We start from the raw sequence: 22,512 nt of genomic DNA on the forward strand, positions 1-22,512 counted from the left end.
ACATACACACACACACACACACACAAACATACACACACACAATATGCAGCCTGTGTTAAAGGACCAATACATTCCAAGATCAAATCAGAGCAAATACAATAGATACAGGAAGAAAAACGTATGCAAATGATATACAGTCATGGCCAAAAATATTGGTACCCCTGCACTTCTTTCAGATAATACACCACTTCTCCCAGAAAATTGTTGCAATTACAAATGCTTTGGTATTCACATGTTTATTTATTTTGTTTGCATTAGAACAACACAAAAAAAGCAGAGAAAAAAAGCCAAATCTGATATCATTCCACATAGAACTCCAAAAATGGACTGGACAAAATGATTGGCACCTTTTCAAAATTGTAAGAAATAATTGGATTTCAAGCATGTGATGCTCCTTTAATTTGTATTTAAACTCACCTGTGGCAAGTAACAGGTGCTAGCAATATAGAAATCACACTTGCAACCAGTTTAAATTGAGAAAAGTTGACTCAACCAAGCATGGACAATCTCAAGGCTACAAATCCATCTCCAGAGATCTTAATGTTCCTGTGTCCACTGTGCGCAACGTCATCAAGAAGTTCACAGCCCATGGCTCTGTAGCTAACCTCCCTGGACGTGGACGGAAGAGAAAAATTGATGAAAGATTGCAACGAAGGATTGTTCGAATGGTGGATAAAGAACCTCGATCAACTTCCAAACAAATTCAAGCTGACCTGCAGACACAGGGTACAACAGTGTCAGCTCACACTATCCGTCGCCATCTGAATGAAATGGGACGCTATGGTAGGAGACCCAGGAGGACCCCACTGCTGACACAGAGACGTAAAAAAAGCCAGACTGGAGTTTGCTAAAACCGTTTACAGAAAACAAAATGAGGCCTTCAAAGAAAAGAACACTGTCCCTACGGTCAAACATGGTGGAGGTTCACAGATGTTTTGGGGTTGCTTTGCTGCTTCTGACACCGGATGCCTTGACTATGTGCATGGCATTATGAAATCTGAAGACTACCAAAGAATTTTGGAGCGCAATGTAGGGCCAAGTGTCGAGTAAGCTGCGTCTCCGTCAGAGGTCATGGGTCTTCCAGCAGGACAATGACCCAAAGCATACTTCAAAAAGCACCCAGAAATGGTTTAGGGCAAAGCGCTGGAGAGTTCTGAAGTGGCCAGCAATGAGTCCAGATCTAAATCCCATAGAAAACCTGTGGAGAGAGCTCAAAACAGCAGTTGGGAGAAGGCACCCTTCAAAACTGAGAGACCTGGAGCAGTTGGCAAAAGAAGAGTGGTCCAAAATTCCAGTAGAGAGGTGTAAGAAACTCATTCATCGTTACAGGAAGTGATTGATTTCAGTTATTTTTTCCAAAGGGTGTGCTACCAAATATTAAGTTGAGGGTGTCAATCATTTTGTCCAGTCCATTTTTTGTTGAGTTCTATGTGGAATAATATCAGATTTGGCTTTTTTTCTCTGCTTTTTTCTGTTGTTCTAATGCAAACAAAACAAATAAACATGTGAATACCAAAGCATTTGTAATTGCAACAATTTTCTGGGAGAAGTGGTGCATTATCTGAAAGAAGTGCAGGGGTGCCAATCAATGTTCCCTCTAAGCTGCGCGCCTGCGCAATCGCGCACTACTCGCACATTCTCAGCGCGCAAGAAAATCTATGCAGCGCATAAAATAAAATTCACCATAAACGTATTAATTAATATCTAATATTAGACCTAATCTAATCTAATTAATTAGACCAATAATGTGTTTTTTGTACCATTTTTCAATGTAACACAGTGAGTGACAGGTGTCCAGCCAATGATACGATACGGTTTACTTACGCTACGCAGCCAATCATAGCATTGATAGTGCTTGCATATGTGCCCTGCCCATACGCACCATGCAGGTTAGCTAGCTAACAACAATGCGGCGGAGTTAACCCATTTGTGCCGGATGCTGCGCTACGCAGCATTGCATCTACCGCCGGTTGCTGCGTTACGCACATTTGAATTTGCCGCCAGTTGCTGCGTAGCGCAGCATTTTTGATTGTTGCTCACAGTGGTCCTCAGTGTGCTCAGGGAGCTTGTGTGTATGCCCAGACACATGAAAAATTAGAGGGAACATTGGTGCCAATATATTTGGCCATGACTGTATACTGTGTCTTCCTGTTGTACATCCCAATGAAACTATTTCACTGTCTTTAAAGACCCTTTATGTTGTTCACAAGACACACTGATTTTTTTCAATAGCACAGGTGTGTTTTGTCAACACTTACGTCCCCAGGATCTCTTTGAAGTCATAGTTCTCCTTCACGTCAGAGGTTTTCTTTTTCCAGGCATGTCCATCATCACCCAGAGGCATCTTTCTCTTGTGACGGTCTGCTACAATACTGGAGGGGGAGAGATAAAGAATGGGGGGGGATATTCATTACCACTAATGATTCAAACCATTGAGATAGTGAAGTACTTGGGTTCAGGTCTTTCAACTAGGAGTTCTAATGAAAACAGCGAAAGAAAAAAAGAACAACAACACAGTACACTGTAGTTCCTGGGAATGTGTAGTAATCGTTTTGTTGTGAACTTACCTGGAGAGTCAGCCGTCACGTACTAATGAAACGCATTAGTGTCACCTGGTAAATCTACACTCTAGTTCAGGTGACATTGGAATGCGGTACGTCCTGATCTCCCTTTCCCTCCTATTATTACCAATCAAATCAGATTAGCTTCCCTTGACAGCTCCTAAGCTTCCCTCGAACATCTCCTGTTGCTGTTCTTATCAGTCATGAAAGAGAATCAACCATTGTCACTGTGGGTGACATGTTCACTCATACTGCAGGTGGCAACGGGCAGAACTGAAAAAGTGGCGCATCACAATAACTAGAGTATGTATCCCAGTAGCCTTCTGCCATATATTTGAAGGTCCATGGTAAAGCAGTGACTTTACTTTGCAGAAAGAATTAAAAAAAAAAAAACATTAGATGAGGGCTAAACACATTCAACCAATAGTTCAAGTTAAACTGCAATAAACAATTGTTTATTTGGTTTTAGCCTATGAGCCAACAGTAATGCTGCTATCACATTTATCCAAACCCTTTCAGCAGGCCAATACAAGACCTCCCTGACTAAAATAGCCCAGTTCATATCATCCCTCCTCTCTCCTCTTCTATTCTCAGAGAGAGTCTGTTCTGCCACACAGCCTGCATCCTACTGCTGCCTGGCTGGCTTGGCACCCTCCCAGTCTGGCCGACAGTGATATAATAACATTGTTTTGGTTTGTACCGCTGCCGTTTCAGTCGTGGGTAAATAACAGCCTGATAAAGTTAAGTTATCAAGTAGGGGTTAACCAGTAATTAATCCTTTGAGGAGTAAGTTGGTAGAACGTTTATTCTCAGTGCATGCAACTAGCAATAAGGATTTTATTTTTATTAACCAATTAATAGAAATTTAATAGGCATGAATTAATGCAATTGGACACACTTGGGGTGATAAACGGGGTCTAGCTATCTTCCACTGTTGTTGCTATCTGTTAAAGTGCATGTTTAACTGAGCATGACCCACATCACGTTGTTGTTGTTGTTGTTGTTGTTGTTGTTGTTGTTGTTGTTGTTGTTGTTGTTTTTATGGTGAGGAGCAGATGATGACTGTTGTTGTCTGGTAATATCAATGGCACCTTAGGATTGTCCCCCTCTGAGCAATAGCTCTCTCTTTCCTGTCATTACCACCACCTGTAAAAGGCGACCAATTCTGCTGCAAGGCAGGCACACTCACTCTCTCTCTCTCTCACTCTCTTACACAAGCACACGCACACACACACACACACACACACACACCCTCGGTGGTCCGCTCACCACTGCCCTCCTTTTTGTCTGAAGTTGGCTCCATCCAAGCGTGTCGCCATGGAGACCCATAAGGGGCGTTATGGTTATAGAGGAAGTAAATTGCAGCGGTGCCTAATGGCTAATAGTAGATGAGGTGCTGTTAATGTAGTGTTTATTTTAGTCAGGTGGCGATACTGTACATGTTGCTACACATGGTGAACAGGGTTAGGGTTTACCTAAAAAAGGCCTATGTAGCAGAGGTGATTTGGAATCACGCTCTCGTGATGGGGAGCCCTTCTTGAGACATGTAAACTCAAGTGTCGTCCTTTATTTGAGGTGTGCAAAAGCTTATAGTCATTGGTAACCAGAGTTGAAGACACAGGCAGATCGACTCAAGAGCAGATCGAAAATGTTTGAATGATGTCAATGGTGTTGTTGTTGATGTTTATCATTACATGCTGTCATGTAATCAATGGACTGAGCTGCTGTGAGCTTGACCAGTGATGGGAAATAGTCTACTCTTCAAAGAGGCTGTCTCTGTAGACATTTGTCAAGGAGTTTATTTGGCAAGTGAGGATGTGAGAGACAGGCAATGACTGATTGTCTCTGAAATAGGCCAATGGTTAAAGGTTCTGTCTCTGAAATAGGCCAATGGTTAAAGGTTCTGTCTCTGAAATAGGCCTATGGTTTAAAGTTCTGTCTTTGAAATAAGCTTACAGTATACGGTTAAACGTTCTGGGGGCAGTCCCTCATCAAATGGTCCCCCTCATCTTGGTCCTTCTGTAACAAAGTATATTTAGGTTTTTACAAATATGGAGGCTAGGACTGGAATGCTCAATGGCTATAGCTGCAGCGTTAACTAGGCTCAAATAGTTATAGTCCCTTTTTCAATACTAATCCCTAGCTTTCTGTTGTATTTACTTCTGCCACTGAAAGCTATACAAATAAAAGGAACAGAATTCTAAAGTAGGCCTAATAGACCACAATACAAAGCAATGTGCTTGAGGAAGCTTTAAGGGGAAGTGTAGTCAAATGTTTGTGAGGCCAGTCGGTTATTTTTATTCACACAGGAAGTCTTCTAGGTTAAGCCACTCTTTTGATCTGATAACTGAGTTACAACAGACAAACAGTTGGGGTGCATCTCAATAATATAAACCCCACTGTATGTAGCAGTATTACAGGCACTGACCAGAAAGCACGAGATACAATAGGTGGAAGCAGAGTCGTATAAGAGTATTGTTATCTGCCTGTCCAGTTCTTACAGGGCAGATCAGTGCAGATGAGGGACAGGACACAAGACACTCTTCACTAATGAGATGCACACATCCAATACAGATAACCTGTCCAAATAACCTGTTTTATGAATGCTGGTATTCAGAGATTGTTAGAGACTGTTAAACAAACTACTAAAGTATACATCTTCTTCAGTATCTGACCTTACACAAGATGATGCATAATTGCAATGTCAATATCAATCATAAACCCTTGACATGGCTTATTATCGTTCTATAAAAGGGATTTTATTCTCTCAAACCTATTTGCTGTTTTTTCACAACATGCACATCCAAGAAACCTTCAAGACACTTTTGCAATATCATTCAGCAGCTCAGGCAAATTACAAAATGATACATTTGTTTTTGGAAATAAGTATAAAGTTTTGCAGATACCAAGAACCACAATACATTTCAACCCATTCAAATTCAAACTGAGCTCTCAAAAGGGACATACGAACATTGACTGAAGGTTCAAAACGAGCAAGGGGTTTGGTTTCTTAAACAAGCATGGATGCTCTCATTTCGTATAAGGGCACAGTAAAGGACTTGCATAGGAGCGGACAGGAGCAAATAGAGGAGCAGAGACAGTCATAGTGTATAGAGGGAAGTTGAAGAAAGGCACATGCAGGTATACAGCTGCCGACAGGGGGTTGAGAGAGTGGAACAAGCCTCTCAGGTTGTTGGACTAGATCGTTCGCCTTCAATGGGACATTTCAAGGTATCCAACCATGTATATGTGAGGCAACAGGTTTGAGCAGGCTTCAGACAAAACGGAGAGATGTTACTATAACCATCCTAAGATCTACTGGACATGCAGCATTCACCGTTATTAAGCGTATTATTGAGAGAGAAACACTGTACTCACTGGTTCCCCATTGCTGCGCAGTGGACAGAAGAAACACACACACACACACACACACAGAAGTGCTGTCATGTATGAGGTGGCTGTTTGATCAGTATGGGGAATATATGACACTAACCTGTGGGTTTGTTGCTATAAACATCAGAGTTCTCCTTTTAGATGTGCTCAAATTTTGTAACACACAGACACATAGACTGCGGTATGTACACACAAGCGCGCGCACACACACACACACACACACACACACACACACACGCACACACACCACAAGTGTGGATACACATACATGCACATTGCACTCACACACGCACGCACGCACGCACGAACGCACACACACACACACACACACACACACACACACACACACACACACAGGAAGTGGGGAAACCCATTGGTTCATCATCACCACACTGCCGCAAGCCCTCAGTAACATGCAATACAAACTGAAAGTCGTCCATTGAGGTCACATGCCAGTCATATATCTCTGCTTTTTATTGTTCAATATCAACATTCACTTACTGATAGGGATCATTTCCTCTTTGATTCCTGTGTTTGTGTGTGTGTGTGTGTGTGTGTGTGTGTGTGTGTGTGTGTGTGTGTGTGTGTGTGTGTGTGTGTGTGTGTGTGTGTGTGTGTGTGTGTGTGTGTGTGTGTGTGTGTTTATCAGAATGTTAGTCAGAGCACAGATCACCCCCCCCACACACACACACACACACACACACACTATTTGAATGATTTAAAACAGAACTAGATAATGATCAGAAAGAACACTATAATTCATAGCAATGACTTAGTGGAACTTGGGTATGATAATGATTCAAACTGGGTTAGTATAAAGAAGCTGTACCTATATATTATGTAATGCAATCTACTTAGCCTATTGCCCAGCTTAATTATAGAGACTCTACAACATCCTTGCGCAAATTCATGGTACATCCACCATCATTACTACTAAACCAACTTTATTGAATCTATTGATATAACTGTGTCCCCATGAAAACATTCCTTCCAAGAACATGTAGACTACTCCTAAAGCTACACCCAACTAGAGAGCTGCCACATGACAGTGTGTCTGTCTGTTAATATCTCAGTCCACTCATAGCTATCAAATTCTTCTTGTCACAAGCGCTTGCTGTGCAAATGATAACAGCTTGGTCTGAACCATCCGCTCATCTGGGGCACCAGTGTCCATGACGCTAAGCAAATCCCTTTCAAACTGAGCTTATTAATTGATAAGCTGCCGTGTCTTTTCGAGCTGCCAGGGAGAGAGAGTGACAGCAAAGGTAGATCTGTGTGTGTGTGTGTGTGTGTGTGTGTGTGTGTGTGTGTGTGTGTGTGTGTGTGTGTGTGTGTGTGTGTGTGTGTGTGTGTGTTACTGGTGTCTCTACTCTGCATGTGAGTGCTTGTAGAGGACAGTGGAGAGAGAGAGAGAGAGAGAGAGAGAGAGAGAGAGAGAGAGAGAGAGAGAGAGAGAGAGACAGAGAGAGACAGAGACAGAGACAGAGACAGAGACAGAGACAGAGACAGAGACACAGAGGGAGAAAATACCTCAAGAGTTAGCATTCCAGTCCAATGAATGCACCAGACAAACTGGAGAAGATTACTTCAGCTTTCAAAAACTCTATCAACCTAAATATTCCTCTCAAATTGAGATTTTTGCTTGGATATAACCCTTTTAAGAAGAGCTGAGTAATATTGGACCACAGGCTTAAATAAAGCCTTTTATTAATATGCACTGAGCACAGGTACCTGTATCTTACATAATGATACTATTCAGAGTTGCCACATTGCTCGAGTGTACAGTAATAAAACTCATTGGGCACTTTAGGTTATAAAACAACAAGGCAGCGATAGTGTAATATACTTTTTTAGGGTCAGAATTATAGGCTAAGAGCGAAATACTTTTTTTTTCAATTATTTCATTCCACTTGTTTACACTCTAGTCTCTGATTACCGAATGCAGGCAACAATGCATCAATGTAAGGCATTTTGCATATATATTATGAATGAGCGCAACTGAGCGCCTACTGTTGAAGCGGTGTCTATTGTCAAAGTGGGAAGGTATATTGAGCTATGAGTAATTTACTATTAAATCATTTCAAACTGTATAGCCACTGTATTTCAGATCATCTAGATTATTTTGATTGAGAATTGTATTTAGATTATTTTGATTTGAGTTTAATGCATTCGTTCTTCTGTCTGTCAACTACATTAATGTAGGCTACAGTAGGATGTCGACTAAGCTCACAGTGAATGCCCGATGTATCTGGATCATGCAAATCTGTCCTTAAAAGATTTGGTACATGTAATGTTCTAAAAGCTATAGCTTACTCAACATGAATGTCATGCTTACCTGTCAATTTCACGGTCTCAAAGGTCGTTTTCTGTCTTCAACTGCCTTGGCTTCACAATTCAGACTCAGAGCGCTCGCGGAAAAACTGGATTCGACAATCTTACCAGTGCTCTCCTGACGTCAGGGCAATGGGTGGTTGAGGGGGGGTGGCTCATACAAGGGGCAAGGCTCTTATCTAAACCAATCAGCAACCTGTTTGTGGCACCCAGGTAAGCAGTTCTCTTTCGCAGTTGGTTAATTCTCCTTTTGGGCAGTCTGCCACAGAAAGGTGTGTTCTGCGAGGTGCGTCTTTTATAAACTCATTTATAAACCGCATTTATAAACTCGTATAATCTCGTAATTTTAAAGAATATTCACCAATTATAACATAGATCTTTATCAAATATTCCCACTAAAGTTCAATGCAGTAGGCCTATAACAGCTGCCTAGAAACATATAAATGAGAAGGTAAAGTCGGCCTACCTGAATAAAGTTAGGAGCGCTCAATAGATGTATGCCTGGTTCATGGAGAAACACGACTATGATAAAAAAAATAATATCTAAATATATGCTGTGGTATATTGGAACAACAATTAATTACATAGTTGAGGTGCTACTTACTGGTGCAAACTGTAATTCAAACAACAACAAAGTGGGCTCCCCGCCACCTTTTTGGTAAACAGCTGAGGAATGAGGCTGGAGAAATGTAACTACTGAATTTCATAGACAGAGCTAAACCATTGTTTTTAAGTTTTACAGTGTTTGTTTACAATTGCATTGTTTACAAACAATCGAGAAAAACAAGCTTATATTGTGGGTTTTGATGGGATATAGTTGAACTAAGCTCATGAGGCATGTATAAATTATATTCGTCAATAATCAATTGTCCCAAAATGTATGTACAATTACAGATTGGCCTATCTACAGTATCGTTAAGCCCAATGTATGATTTAAAACTGTGCATCATGTGTTAACAAAGCGATCCGAATACAACAAAACATATTCACAATCGAGTATCCTCTTGTTTTGGCTTGTTCGACTGTGATTGAAGTATTCGATTAAAGGGGGAATCTTTAACAAATATCCTGTAAGCATGCTCATTCCAATTCATTGTTTGACCAATGTTCTTGGTATAATGCGCCATCTCTTGGCGAATAGATTACTTCAACAAACGATGACTCATTCTTGCACCCGTGGCAAAATCCTCATTGGAGACAGATCTTTGTTGGAGACCCTCTTGAAACTTGCCATATGGTAGGGTGGGGGGAACAACCACAAATGCATTCCAGTAACAACATATTTAAAATATCAGAAACATCAACGTTATTTATTTATTTATTAATTTCAAAATTATGGAAGTCCTCGACATAAACAAAATTATAAGTCGTTTCTGTTTTCCGACCCTAGATGGGGCTATGTGAGAAATGCGTATGAGTATTTTAGTTTTGTGCACCCCTCCAACAAACGTTGACGGTGAAGTGCCAGTTGCCTAGTGACGAAAAAGCGACTGATGGCTTCCTGTGTTTTGAAAATCGTCTTGTTGGCATATTAGACTGCACTATAAGTTTGAAATCTGGATTTACAGTGTGAAGAAGATGGGCGATAGTCTCTTCTTCAATAAAGTAATGCCGTTTTTATTTGGGCTGCAAACATTAGACGATTTATGAACAGTCATCATGAATAATTACATTTTTATCCGAGTTGTTGGGAAGGGGAGCTACGGAGAAGTGAATTTGGTAAAACACAAATCAGACCGCAAACAGGTATATGTTATACGTTATTCTACTTCGAAACAAGTGCATTGTGTGTGAGAGATGCTCATGGTGCTTAATATACGGAATAATCTTCAGTCAGTGCCAACTACCTAGCATGTCAACAAAGTTAGCAATTTGTTCTGCAGCTAGCCAGCCGTTGTTGGCATTGACAGTGATTAGTAGCTGGCCACCTACATTGTGTGCAATGCTAAGTCTAGCTTTTTCAGCATCTGGAGTATTGTCATGGGCGTCCAAGACAGAACGTTTGTCATAAATGTGTCTAGACATCATGTTTACAGTTGACTGCATGTGCCATGAATGAATGAACCCTGTTCTTTTGTTTTCCCAGTATGTTATAAAGAAGCTGAACTTGACCACGTCCTCCAAACGCGAGCGACGTGCCGCGGAGCAAGAAGCGCAGCTTTTGTCGCAGCTGCGACATCCTAACATCGTGACATACAGGGAGTCCTGGGAAGGAGATGACTGTCAGCTCTATATTGTGATGGGGTTCTGCGAGGGAGGCGACCTTTATCATAGACTGAAGCAACAGAAGGGCGAACTCCTACCTGAGAGACAAGTGGTGGAGTGGTTTGTCCAGATAGCAATGGCCCTCCAGGTAAGTTATGTGTTAAAATGTTGTTGGATAAAGGCCACAAACTTTGGTGCAAAATACCTGAATCTTATGTTATTTCTTTTGATTCACAGTATCTACATGAAAAGCGCATTCTACACAGGGATCTGAAGACGCAGAATATCTTCCTGACCAAGACCAACATCATCAAAGTGGGAGACCTGGGCATCGCCAGGGTTCTAGAGAACCAAAACGACATGGCCAGCACTCTGATAGGAACTCCATATTACATGAGCCCTGAACTCTTCTCCAACAAACCCTACAACCACAAGGTATGGTTGAATGAATAGTTATAAGACAGGAGTTGGCCAATCCTGGTCCTCAGACACAGGGCCTTTAATCATTTACCAACTAAACCATATTTTATAAACCAACAGTCAGACGTGTGGGCGCTGGGCTGCTGTGTGTACGAGATGTCCACCCTGAAACACGCCTTCAACGCCAAGGACATGAACTCCCTGGTATACCGGATTGTAGAGGGAAAGGTGAGTCCCTTAGATCGGTGTTTCTCTAATGGTGGGATAGGGGTGCGTTGGTAGGCTGCGGTAGATCCCTTTGGGCTGTTGCTGAAGACTGGATTCTGGTATTCTTGGTTTCTTGTTGGTTTTCTGTATTGGGTAGTTTAGATTAACTTGTCAAGGCTTGAAGGGGGATCTCTTCTGTATGTTGTTGCTGATTATTACGTAATTAACATTTTACATTATCTACTTACATTAGCTACTGCATTTTTTAAATACCTTTCCTTCCTGTTTTGCTAGCTGCCTCAGATGCCCAGTAAGTACGATCCTCAGCTGGGCGAGCTGATCAAGAGCATGCTGTGTAAGAGACCAGAGGACAGACCAGACGTCAAACTCATTCTAAGGCAGCCCTATATCAAACGTCAGATTGCCATGTTTCTAGAGGCCACTAAAGAGTAGGTGACATCCTTTATTGTGTCAGCACTCCTTTAAAGTTCCCTGTCTGTCCTCTGTTTTTTGATTACATGTGTCACTTGACTTGATTATTTCCCCTTCACTTGTTTGCCTTTGTCTCTGCCTCTATCTATCTATCTATCTATCTATCTATCTATCTATCTATCTCCAGTATCTCTCTCTCTCTCTCTCTCTCTCTCTCTCTCTCTCTCTCTCTCTCTCTGCCTTATGTTGAACGAATCATGAGTGTGTTTGATAGATCTCATCTTGGATGTCTTATGTATTTGTTTCACACCAGGAAGACCGCCAAGTCTAGAAAGAAAGCTGCGGGTGGCACTGGCAGTAGCAGGCCCAACAGTGCAGCATCTGTGGTGTCACCTCAGCCAAGGCCGGAGCGCCTTCAGTGTCCCCAGCCCGATCCACTCACAAGAGGGAAACGGGTAAGAGATGGGTCCACAGCTACACCAGCAGAACACAGCATTGAAATACAGGATAACATATCTTAAAGGCATTTTTTCTATTGCTTATAAAGGATAAGAATCCCTTAATTGCCTTGAAAGTTGTATCCTTGTAATGTGTTTATTATATATCATGTATTCCTTTTTCTTTTCACCGACAGAAGGTGGAAAACCACTCACAGCAACACAAAGCTTGTAACAAAGTCACCCCACCGCAGACACCTCTACCTCCCAAATCCCCTCCACCTGACATTCTCAACACCACCGGTGCATCCCTGGCAACCGTGAGTAACATTGACATTGATATCCAGCCACGGGAGGAGGAGAGGAACGCCCCAATAACTTATCTGCCCCAGACAGCTATGTCAAATGCCAGGCCTGATAATGACACAGCACGACAGTGTCACAGGCCCGCCGAGGAGAGGAGGCAGGGAGGGAAACAGGATCCGTCCCCCCCTCCCCCTCTGCCTCCCCCACGCAAGCTGGTATCGGATGTCGGGAGCCGGGGAGGAGAGGAAAAGAAGCCCTCGAACGGACCTTTAACACAGTGTGTTCGCTCGCAGACCGCCCCGAAGTCTAGACTCAGAACCTCAGCAGAGAAACAGACTATGGCAGGTGATGCAGATGATACAATGGAGCTACTCAAGGATGTAGTCATTGAGAGCCCAGCGCTTGAGCTGAGAAGAATGAGTGATGTTTCCAAGAGCTTGTCTGAGTCAAGGCCTGCAGGTGAACTGAAAGTGGGATCCATTGGAGAGACTTGTGAAGTGAACATGGACAACAAAGATGACACTATGAATCTTCTCAAGGAGGTTCCCACACAAAACCACACTGCAGATGTCAGAGTAAGTATCGTCCATGCATGTAGATGGAGAATGATAATACAGTGTCATGACTTACACTAGTGTTTTCTTCGGTGTCACTTGGTATGCCTCTCTCAGCCTTATGCTCTTGTCTTTGAAGGAGACCTTGGAATCCACAGAAAATCTCCTTGAGCCCCTTCCTCCTGTGATAACACTGGTAAGAACCCTCAAGAACCCTCGGTCCCCTCAGTATGAAACTAGCTGTTAGTCTCCACACAATGACATTATCATAGGCTTGTCAAGTTATATTGAGGTGTACATACCTGTAAGGAAATCTGGTTTTGTATCTGCAGGCATTAGGATAAGAAAGGGGTCTGCTAGTCAGTCGCATGAGAACTCTCTGCTACAGGCATTGACTGACAAAGCCACGGCCAACGACTTGGCTGACGATTTGATGGCCTGGCTATTGATAAACAGGACCAGCGGGTTGCCTAGCTATTAATAGGCAGGATCATTGGTGCTGCCTATTGCCTGATACTGACTGAAAAAGCCCTGTTGTTCTCTTTTCATTGACATGCACAGGCTACTATTGACTTTGCCCCCTATCATTGTTAAGATAGATAGATGGGTATTTTATTGATCCCCGAAGGGAAATTACAGCAGCTCACATTACAAACAACAACAACACAATAAGTGACAATAGAATAATAAAATAAAATAGACATCTGAAACATTATATACAGTAAGAACAGCCCAGTATGATTTAACATCCCCCACTCTGATCACCCTGATCGAGCCAGCCGGAGGAGTTGTACAGTCTTATTGCGGCAGGCAGAAAAGATCTCCTATAGCGCTCCTTAGTGCAACATGGTTGTAATAATCTGTTGCTAAAGGAGCTTCTCTGCTCTGCCACAGTGTCATGTATGGGATTGGAGGGATTGTCCATGATGGCCAGGAGTTTGGTCCTCATTCCCCTATTGGCCACCTCCTCCGCAGAGTCCAGGGTGGCACTAAGGACAGAACCAGCTTTCCTAATAAGCTTGTTCAGTGTCTTGGTGTCATCTTCCTTGATGCTGCTACCCCCCCCCCCCCCCCAGCATACCACCACGTACAGCACTGCGTTGGCCACCACTGACTGGTAGAACATGTTCAGCAGCAGTTAACCTCTGCCCACCTCCAGGGTAGCCACACCTTTGAGGTCTCTTGTATATATATGTGTGCCTCTCAAACATGTAATTGTATTTGAGCTGCCTTTCATTACCCGGTATACTCAGTGTATCGTACAATACTACTTTGCTTGGACAATAAAGTTGTTGCTTGACAAAATGCTTTTGGAGCTGCAAGACATCTTATTTTACAAGGGTGAAATTCCTTCATATCAAATCCTGTAGTAATCATTGACATAGACACTGGTTGTGTTTTATGTGTGTACCTAAGGAACTCTGTCAAGCCGAGCCCCTCCCTCGGGTCCCAGAGCAGGATGTGGCCCCTCTGTGTGTCCTCTCTCCTGCTGAACCCTCTGTCTCCCGGCAACGCAGACAGAGGGATAAGGTGCGGATACACAGCGATCAGGACCAGGTGAGGACTAAAATGGGAAGGGATACTACTTGGAACTTAAAAGGTGAAGTTTCAGAGGAAACTTTGTTGCATGTGATTAATAACTCAAACAGTAACACATTAAATATGAATCAATCACAGGCACCAAAAGTGACAGCTCCCAGACCTCTACCGCCCCCTCCTGTTGCACTGTCAGTAGAGGTGAGGAAGAGGAGCAGGGGAAACTCTGAGAAGAAGAAAGCTATCACAACATCATCCTCTACATCAGTCAGCTCCTCCAAGGATGGCCACACCCCACTGCCACAGGTAACACTATGGCCAACCAATCTAAACACTCCTGGGTGTTTAGATTGGAGATGAGTGTTACTGTTACAGCTCAAACAGCAGACTTGAGAAATGAGTTTATTCTGGTTGCAGGACCGTCCTCTTTCAGCCAGAGAGAGGAGAAGACTGAGGCAGTCCCAGGAGACCCCTAGCCAACCAGGTAAAACTAACACAAATAATTTCACGTTGCCATTGAAAATCTTGTTTAGTTCTAGTTTATCACATAAACCTGTGTGGATTTTGGGGCCTCTGTGCCTGTGTTTATAATAATTGTAGTATCCGGGAATTACTGCATAATATTGAACAAACCAGTAATTTGGAGGATGGCACTGAGTGAAAGAACACAGAAGACATACTGTATTTTCCTTGTTCCATTGCTCAATGCAGACCCCTCTTTTTCCACAGTTGGCAATGCAATAAGAAGACCGTCATATGATGTTACTTCCTCAAACAGTAAACAGCCAGAGTTCCTTAAGCCCCCTCTCACCCGCTCTTTGTCTGACATTACCAAGGAAACCAATAAGGTAACTATGGCCCCTTTGGCTGACTGTTATGCAGCTTTTGAATTTAACATGGTCAAATAAGATGGACCAAACATGGCATCAAGCAGTCTATGGTAATGTGACGTCTTACCCTGTTGAAGGACAGGTTGCTGGGGCGACCATCAGACGAGGACGAATGCAGCTCCTCTACTAGCTCCACTGATCGCTCAGAGGGAGATTGCAAAGAAGGGTGAGAACATAGACAGATAATGGATAGGAAATACACATATCTAACATCGTCACGATTTAACTGACTCTTGCAGAGCTGGATCGTGGGTGGTTGAGTTATCTTAAACTTTAGCTATTCAGATTGGGGAATTGTTATAGCTTGTATTGCTAAATTAAATACTGACTAAATCATCATTTGAGTCATTGGTCTATGTATTAGTTTGAAATGTTTCCATTGCAGAAAGAATGAATCCAATGATATGCAGGACTTGGTACAGATGATGACCCAGACATTGCGAATGGATGGCAAAGACGCTGTTTGCGAGCCTGATAGTGTTCGATCTGGCTCTACCCTGCTGGCTGAGTTTAAACTGAACAGGAAATACAGGGACACCCTGGTGCTCCATGGGAAAGTCAGAGAAGAGCAAGAGGAGTTCCACTTCAGTGAATTACCCACTGGTCAGTCTCACACAATGTGTTCTTTCTGCATTATATCCCCTCACCTCTCCAATGCAATGAGTTGACAAAACGTGTTCACACAATGTGGTGACTTGCCTTTGACTTCACAATTACTTTGACATAAATGTAAAAACATTCCAGCTAATGTGTAGTGAGAGTTCTCTGGTTTTGATGGTGTTTTATAAGGCACCACATCTGGGCCGGCAAAGATACGGAGAGCCGTTGAGCACCTGCGAACAGACGTGGTGAAGGGACTGGGAGTGAAACTGCTGGACAGAGTCCTGGACATCATGGAGGACGAGGACGAGGACAGGCGAGAGGTAAGGACTCTGAATATTGTGTTTCCCCTGACAATTTAATTTATTTTTGAGGTGTTTACATCACCAACATTGTTCTATTGAAACCCATAAGGGTCAAATCTTGTAGGCAAGGGGGGTTTTCCCCATGTCAGTGCTTGTCGGAGAAACGCTGGTGGTATTACTGATGTAGAATGACATGACAGACATTGTTTTTTCTCTCTTCTTCCTCTTCTCATACAGCTGCGTCTTCGGGATCAAATGGGGGATGGCAAATACCAGTCTTATGCTGTAATGGTGCGGCAACTGAAATTCTTTGAGGATGTTGCTTTCAAGGGCTAGGATTAGCATACAGTGTGTACAAACATATGCATCCCACACAACCAGTGGAAAATGTACCTATATAGACAATCTTTCTTCCTTGTCCGATGTAAATATTCATGTAGATTATTTTTGTACCTCACTTTAAGTACCACTTTAGAAAATCTAGATTCTAACTGTCCACTTTGTGTTCTTTTACTGTAAACCATCTACTTGATATGCTGTCTACCTTAGTGAAATACTAATATAAAGTGATTTTTTAATATGTATAATGCAAACTAGTGCTTCAAGACCTGGACCTAAATCCTTAGAAACACTACATGTGAAATACCTTATCATATTTTCTCATATGCAGAATGATGGAGATGTATTGTTTGATTTTATAATAAATGATTGAAATATCTGTTGTTGGTATTTTTCATCTCATACATAATAAAGATTTGTACAGGCACATTATTGAACTGTTGGGACAACAGCAACAAGGTAAGAACAAACTGAGCAGAGATGTCTTACCAAGACAGAAGAAAAAACATCCACAGCACCAGAAGTGTGTTTATTGGACATATTGACATTTCACCACTGATTGACAAACTGTAACAAAGCAATTATTCAAAGTTTTTCAAACATGGACCATTACACAGGCAGATTTTTGTTTTCCATTACAAAAACATGTTGTGGGCAAGCAGGTAAACAGTCATGAACTACTTGTGCTTCTTCTTCTTCAGGTTCTCCTGAGGCTTTTCCCGTGTCTCTCCTGTTGCCTCCGGTAGGGCCGGCTGCCAGGACAGGGGGTTCTGCCTGAACATGGGCCAGGGAGGCAGGGTCAGCTGTGACAGGGGGGAGATGGTAAGAGATAGTGGGGAGGAGGGAGTTGTGTTGTAGAGACAGGTAGCAATAAATATCATTCTGTGTGTGGTGTGCAACATTTGCAATGCTACTAACTTAACCTTTCTGTATCGGAACGGACACATTTCAGTATTTTGAATTAAATTCCTCAATAGACATGACAAATCTGTTCTCTTGCACAATGCATTACATTTTTACCAGCAAAGGGCCTTAAAAACTCACCACACAAGACACGGCAAAACCAGCTAACACAATGTACACGGTCCACCCAAACTGTTCAAAGATAAGGCCATAGATGAATCCAATAACCTAGAAGGTAATAGGGGAAGGTCAGTGTAAAAACAATATACAGTGAATGGGGTTGGCAACTGTAATGAAATACAGAAAGGCTATTCACCGCTGAGACAAGTATGAGCCCTTGGAAGATCTGCTCCGCCAGCTTTTGTCCTTTATAATCCTAAGAGAGCAAGAAAGACAAAAAATGAATTTAACTGGCCTTTCAAAATGTTAATAGCTGTTGAAGGAATGACATAGGTGGACAGCCCTGGACCAGGGCTAAGAGGGGGGATAGGCCATGATGACTACGAATAAACGAACTTAGTTGCATCACTATTGGTGCCATTCAGAAGACATGAAAAATGTATACGACTGATCAGGTTTGTTCAAGAGATGGATGTGATGTTAGCATAGCCCCTATAAATTAGGATAACCATATGAGGAACAAGGCTTAGGTTAGGGACATAATCAGCTAGCATCCATCCTTGTCTCATCTATCCACTTGTCACAGTGCTGGTTAGCTCCGACACGACACTCCGACCATATGCGTATGATGCTGATGGAGCTAGTCACTGCACTGGTCAGGAAACATGGTGACAACTGATGACAGTCATATCACTGCCCACTGTCAAAGTGATTAATCGAATGCATTCGATATCATGGCATCTTTAACATTTGAAATACCGAGCATTGCAAGCTAGCAACATCTGAAAACACAGCAACGTTAAACCAGCTGGTTACTATGCTAGCTAGTTCGATCGCCTTCCTAAAGCAAATAACCACGTTCTCTCTAGCTATTCAACGTTTGTTTGAATATACAATAAAAAGTCTTACCATATGTGTGGGAATGGAATTGAACATTGACAACATGCTTGCAATTTAGCGAAACAAATAGGATGAAATTATGTTTGGCCAGTTAGATTTCCGGTTTGAAAAGCCTACGTAGTGTTTTGAAGGACCCATATGTGGTCATTCAAGGGGTTTAGAACTGCACGGGATTTGCGCAGCACTACTTTTTTATCTATCATAGCGATATCCAGAGAGCCCGAACCAAGGGATTAGGGGATTGAGTGAGTTGGGGAGCTATCTATGTAATCTATATATCAGTGAAATCTTTTATAATCTCTATCAACGTGTTATAAATTATTATGAACTAAGCAAACCTACCCCATATCCCTAAATCGTCTGAAATCTTGCAGTTTAAAGTCAAAGACAAAGAGATTTTAGGATTGCTTGGAGGTAATATTTTGTTCTATAAAAAGAGGATCCTCTTTGTTCTATAGGTATACCTGCATCTACAGGCAAATACTAGGGGACCTATTTTAACGGGCCATTCAAGGTAACGGGACGGTAGACTTGTTGATGTTGAGTTGGCACTTTGGTTTTGATGTGACTTTTTCTTTTTGTTTAAGTGAGTAAGCATCTATGTTTAGTTTCATAACGTCACTGTAAAGATAGCTAGTTCAGAGAAAGAAAGTGTGTATTATCTCGCCTCATGTGTGTATACGATTTACAACTGCCTTGGTTTTAGATGTGAAAGCCACGCTGCTGCTCGATTGTAATCTCCGTTATAATATCGCAGGCTAATGGAAGTTCTTGTGTTTTATTTTATGTGTGCAGATCAGTAAGGAGAGCGGATGAGGGCATTATTATGACACTACGGAGAGGTTAGTTTGTTTTACAATCAGAAAACAAATTGGTTCGTTTGCTTGTAACTTTACCCCTGTTTCTAAGATTACATCTTAAAAGAGTTTTGCAACGTATCCATTGCTCTGAAATTGCCTACAATGTGTGTACGATCCATTGGATTAGAATGCCTTTGCAACAATGTAACAACTGTTGCCCCTAAGGAATTGGTATCCCTTTACCACACATGCTGACTGAACTATTCTGTCTCCTATTTTTCAGTGAACGTGGTCATCCTCGTGTTGCTGGCAGTAGCCTTTCTAATTATCGTGCAGCGAAACTTACTGAATCTCAATGACTTCTTGAGGAGAGAGAACCCAGGTAATTGTGCCTCAATGTCTTGTGTTCATTTTATTCTGTAAAATCTGAGTGTTTGATTCTTTAATATGGTCAGTATTTTTCTGAACTGATATTCAGAATGCTAATGGTATTGCATGTGTTGTGTGGTTGGTTTTGCCCTTTAACTAGTTCAATAAATATTAGCTGAACTCCTTCTGAATGTAATATTTGTCTATTCACAGATGCAGCTCCGGGTATGATTCTCCCCTTTGAGTCAGAGTTCTCCCCTGAGCTGAGACAGGACCCTGTGAGGGCTGGGGAGGAGATCCCAGTGGTCATCACTGCTGCTGAGGAGAGACTAGGCGCTGTGGTCGCTGCCATGAACAGCATCTACAAGAACAGCAAGTCCAACGTTGTGTTCAATATTGTGACCATGAACGATACTGTGGATCATCTCAAGTAAGAAATAGGATTGTGTTGCTTTTATTCACTCATTCAGCCCATTGTGTACACTTGCAATGTTTAAATGTAAATGCTACTTGTCTCCATTTTCAGGGTGTGGCTGAGCAAGACACAGCTGAACAATGCCAAACATAACATAATCGTCTTTGAGCCCCAGATTCTCCAAGGGAAGATTCCCAATGATCCTCAGAAGCTTGAGCCAGTGAAACCGGTGAGACCACATGTATTATCAGTGTTACAGATCTTATTTTTTCATGAATATACTGTCTATATGCTAGCCTACTGATAATACTAATACTGCCTCTTGTTTGCTGCTTACCAGTTGACCTTTGCCAGATTTTATATGCCCGTATTCATACCTGAAGCAGAGAAAGCCATTTACATGGATGATGACATCATCGTACAAGGTAGGTTATGTTTGGCCATTACTGGTGGGACATCATTGGTTTCGGATCTCGATCCTGAAAGACAGAAATTAATATGGTATGTGTTCAGGGGACATCCAAGAGCTGTTTGACACAAACCTGAAGGCAGGACATGCAGCTGCCTTCTCAGACGACTGTGACTCAGCATCCTCAAAAGGCATTGTCCGAGGGGCTGGGAACCAGGTACACAACCCAAGCTATAGACTCTGAAATTGACTATTTTGTTTGGTCCATGTATTGATGCATTATGCACAGTTGACAGGACAATGATAAACCCTCTAGCTTTCACATTAGTTTGAAAGTACAGCTAAAGTAGTACCATAAGTTTAAAAATGGGGTCTGCTCTCAGTCTACTAACTATGTCCATTAGAACAACTACATTGGCTTCCTGAACTTCAAGAAGGAGGCCATTAAGAAACTGGGGATGAGAGCCAACACGTGTTCCTTCAACCCGGGGGTCATCGTGGCTAACCTGACAGAGTGGAAGAACCAGAACATCACTAGCCAGCTGGAGCACTGGATGGAGCTCAACGCCCAGTAAGTCACCAGGGCCGCGTTGAAGTGACAGTTTACCTAACATACCTCATCATACGGATACCTAGAAATTAATCTATGGACCTAGACAGTCAGCAACCCAAGATTGAGGTTCACCAATCTAGTGCTCTCACATAAGCAAGACAATTGGACACAGAAAGAAGCTACTTCAGTACTTTATGATATAGCCAAGCACTGACATTTTGCTGTCCTTTTTTGAAATCACAGCTTATTGAGTACTGCTTAGTTAATTCTCTTTCATTTTCCTCTCTTTCACCAGGGAGGATCTCTACAGTAAGACCCTGGCAGAAAGCATCACCACCCCTCCACTGCTTATGGTTTTCTACAAACACCACTCCACCATCGACCCCATGTGGCATGTCAGACACCTCGGTAAGTGCTTATGTGTCCTGTTTCAGGGTTCTCCTAATGATGGACCAGGACCCACAAGTGGATAGTAACATTCAGTATTATTCTGTTTTCAGGGGCAACTGGCGCTGGAAACCGATACTCTCCTCAGTTTGTAAAGGCTGCCAAGCTCCTCCATTGGAACGGACATTATAAACCATGGGGCAGGACTTCCTCGTTCACCGACATCTGGGACAAGTGGTTCATCGAGGACCCAACGGGTAAATTTATTCCGGTCCGGAGACATGCAGGAGACAAGTAGATCTGGACAGGCATCAGCTAACCTGCCGCTCTCTGCTGGTCCCCAAAGTGACTTCTCAGGAATGCTACCGTGATGCAAGACCATTCCAAACACCAAATAATTGTGTGCAGTGGTGTATTTTTTTGATCTATATTTCTCAGGCAGAAGGTGGTGTTTAGTAGGTCAAGGTGCTCAATATTCCAGATAGAAATGTATTAGAACATACATTGTTCCACATGATAGTTTCTATGAACTATCTGCAACACTCTGGAATAGTATCCTATTGAGTATACTCTGTACACTATATGTGACTATTTGCCAATTTCACCATTTCCTTAAACCAACAGCCTGCCTCTTTCCTTGGACCATTACCCTGATGTAATAAGTATTCCGAAAAACATGTTGTTCATAATCGCCAGATGTGCTGCACTTTAACTTCTACCTACCCTTAACTACTTTGTATATCAGGATCACACCAACTTAACACTATTACAATTGTTACAAGTTTATGGATCAATATGAAGCATACTGTTTCTAGATTTGTGCATTTAGATTTTTTTGCAGTGTTTTTTTTATCATTGGACATTTACAGTATAAGTACCATTGTGGTATATAATATTTGTGCAATATTTGAAGTGGTTATTTAATGTTGACATGTAACAGGCCATTTGCACATTACTCTATGGTGCAACACTAGGTTCATCTTGTTAACAGTTCATATGGTCAGGCATTTTTGCCACCAATGTCAGGAATTATTTGTGTACTCTACTTTGTACAAGGGATCCACCTTGCTGATGTAAATATGGAATGCGTCATCCATTTGTACAAAAGGCTTAATAAAACTGATTGAACAAACTTCATTG

The 22,512-nt window shown here is 42.2% G+C and overlaps 4 protein-coding genes across 7 annotated transcripts in view; 2 read left to right on the plus strand and 2 right to left on the minus strand.

The window, feature by feature from the left end:
* The window catches only part of camk1b (calcium/calmodulin-dependent protein kinase Ib), a 40,722-nt gene extending 32,352 nt beyond the window's left edge, over positions 1–8,370 (minus strand). The window contains exons 1-2 of the mRNA XM_083667981.1: positions 8,290–8,370; positions 2,259–2,372 (exon numbers count right to left, since the gene is read on the minus strand). Coding sequence (XP_083524107.1) covers positions 2,259–2,344 — 86 coding nt within the window. The 5' untranslated portion in view covers positions 2,345–2,372; positions 8,290–8,370. The remainder of the gene's footprint in view (positions 1–2,258; positions 2,373–8,289) is intronic.
* Positions 8,371–9,791: 1,421 nt separating this feature from the next.
* nek4 (NIMA-related kinase 4) lies at positions 9,792–16,885 on the plus strand. 4 transcript variants are annotated; one of them, XM_083667520.1, is made up of 16 exons: positions 9,792–10,031; positions 10,372–10,638; positions 10,728–10,925; positions 11,031–11,138; positions 11,412–11,566; positions 11,863–12,004; positions 12,184–12,867; positions 12,986–13,042; positions 14,263–14,403; positions 14,524–14,688; positions 14,800–14,866; positions 15,112–15,230; positions 15,350–15,438; positions 15,658–15,875; positions 16,062–16,195; positions 16,415–16,885. In XM_083667520.1, the coding sequence occupies exons 1-16, from the start codon at positions 9,945–9,947 to the stop codon at positions 16,511–16,513; spliced, it is 2,730 nt and encodes a 909-aa protein (XP_083523646.1). In that variant the 5' UTR covers positions 9,792–9,944; the 3' UTR covers positions 16,514–16,885. The 4 variants fall into 4 exon arrangements, with proteins under 4 accessions (XP_083523646.1, XP_083523648.1, XP_083523647.1 ...); XM_083667522.1 differs by lacking the exons at positions 16,062–16,195; positions 16,415–16,885 and having other exon boundaries at positions 15,355–15,438; positions 15,658–15,798; XM_083667521.1 differs by lacking the exons at positions 16,062–16,195; positions 16,415–16,885 and having other exon boundaries at positions 15,683–15,787.
* Positions 16,886–17,024: 139 nt separating this feature from the next.
* spcs1 (signal peptidase complex subunit 1) lies at positions 17,025–18,582 on the minus strand. The gene is made up of 4 exons (XM_083667762.1): positions 18,449–18,582; positions 17,736–17,795; positions 17,561–17,647; positions 17,025–17,319 (listed from the first exon to the last, which is right to left on the minus strand). The coding sequence occupies exons 1-4, from the start codon at positions 18,482–18,484 to the stop codon at positions 17,194–17,196; spliced, it is 309 nt and encodes a 102-aa protein (XP_083523888.1). The 5' UTR covers positions 18,485–18,582; the 3' UTR covers positions 17,025–17,193.
* A 364-nt stretch (positions 18,583–18,946) lies between these two features.
* glt8d1 (glycosyltransferase 8 domain containing 1) lies at positions 18,947–22,482 on the plus strand. The gene is made up of 10 exons (XM_083668036.1): positions 18,947–19,025; positions 19,235–19,281; positions 19,523–19,621; positions 19,822–20,038; positions 20,135–20,252; positions 20,364–20,448; positions 20,537–20,649; positions 20,837–21,003; positions 21,281–21,393; positions 21,486–22,482. Exons 2-10 carry the CDS (start codon positions 19,266–19,268, stop codon positions 21,668–21,670), a joined length of 1,113 nt encoding a protein of 370 aa, XP_083524162.1. The 5' UTR covers positions 18,947–19,025; positions 19,235–19,265; the 3' UTR covers positions 21,671–22,482.
* Positions 22,483–22,512: the final 30 nt, after the last annotated feature.

This window comes from Argentina silus, assembly GCF_951799395.1.
Source record: "Argentina silus genome assembly, chromosome: 4".
NCBI classification, from domain to species: domain Eukaryota; kingdom Metazoa; phylum Chordata; class Actinopteri; order Argentiniformes; family Argentinidae; genus Argentina; species Argentina silus.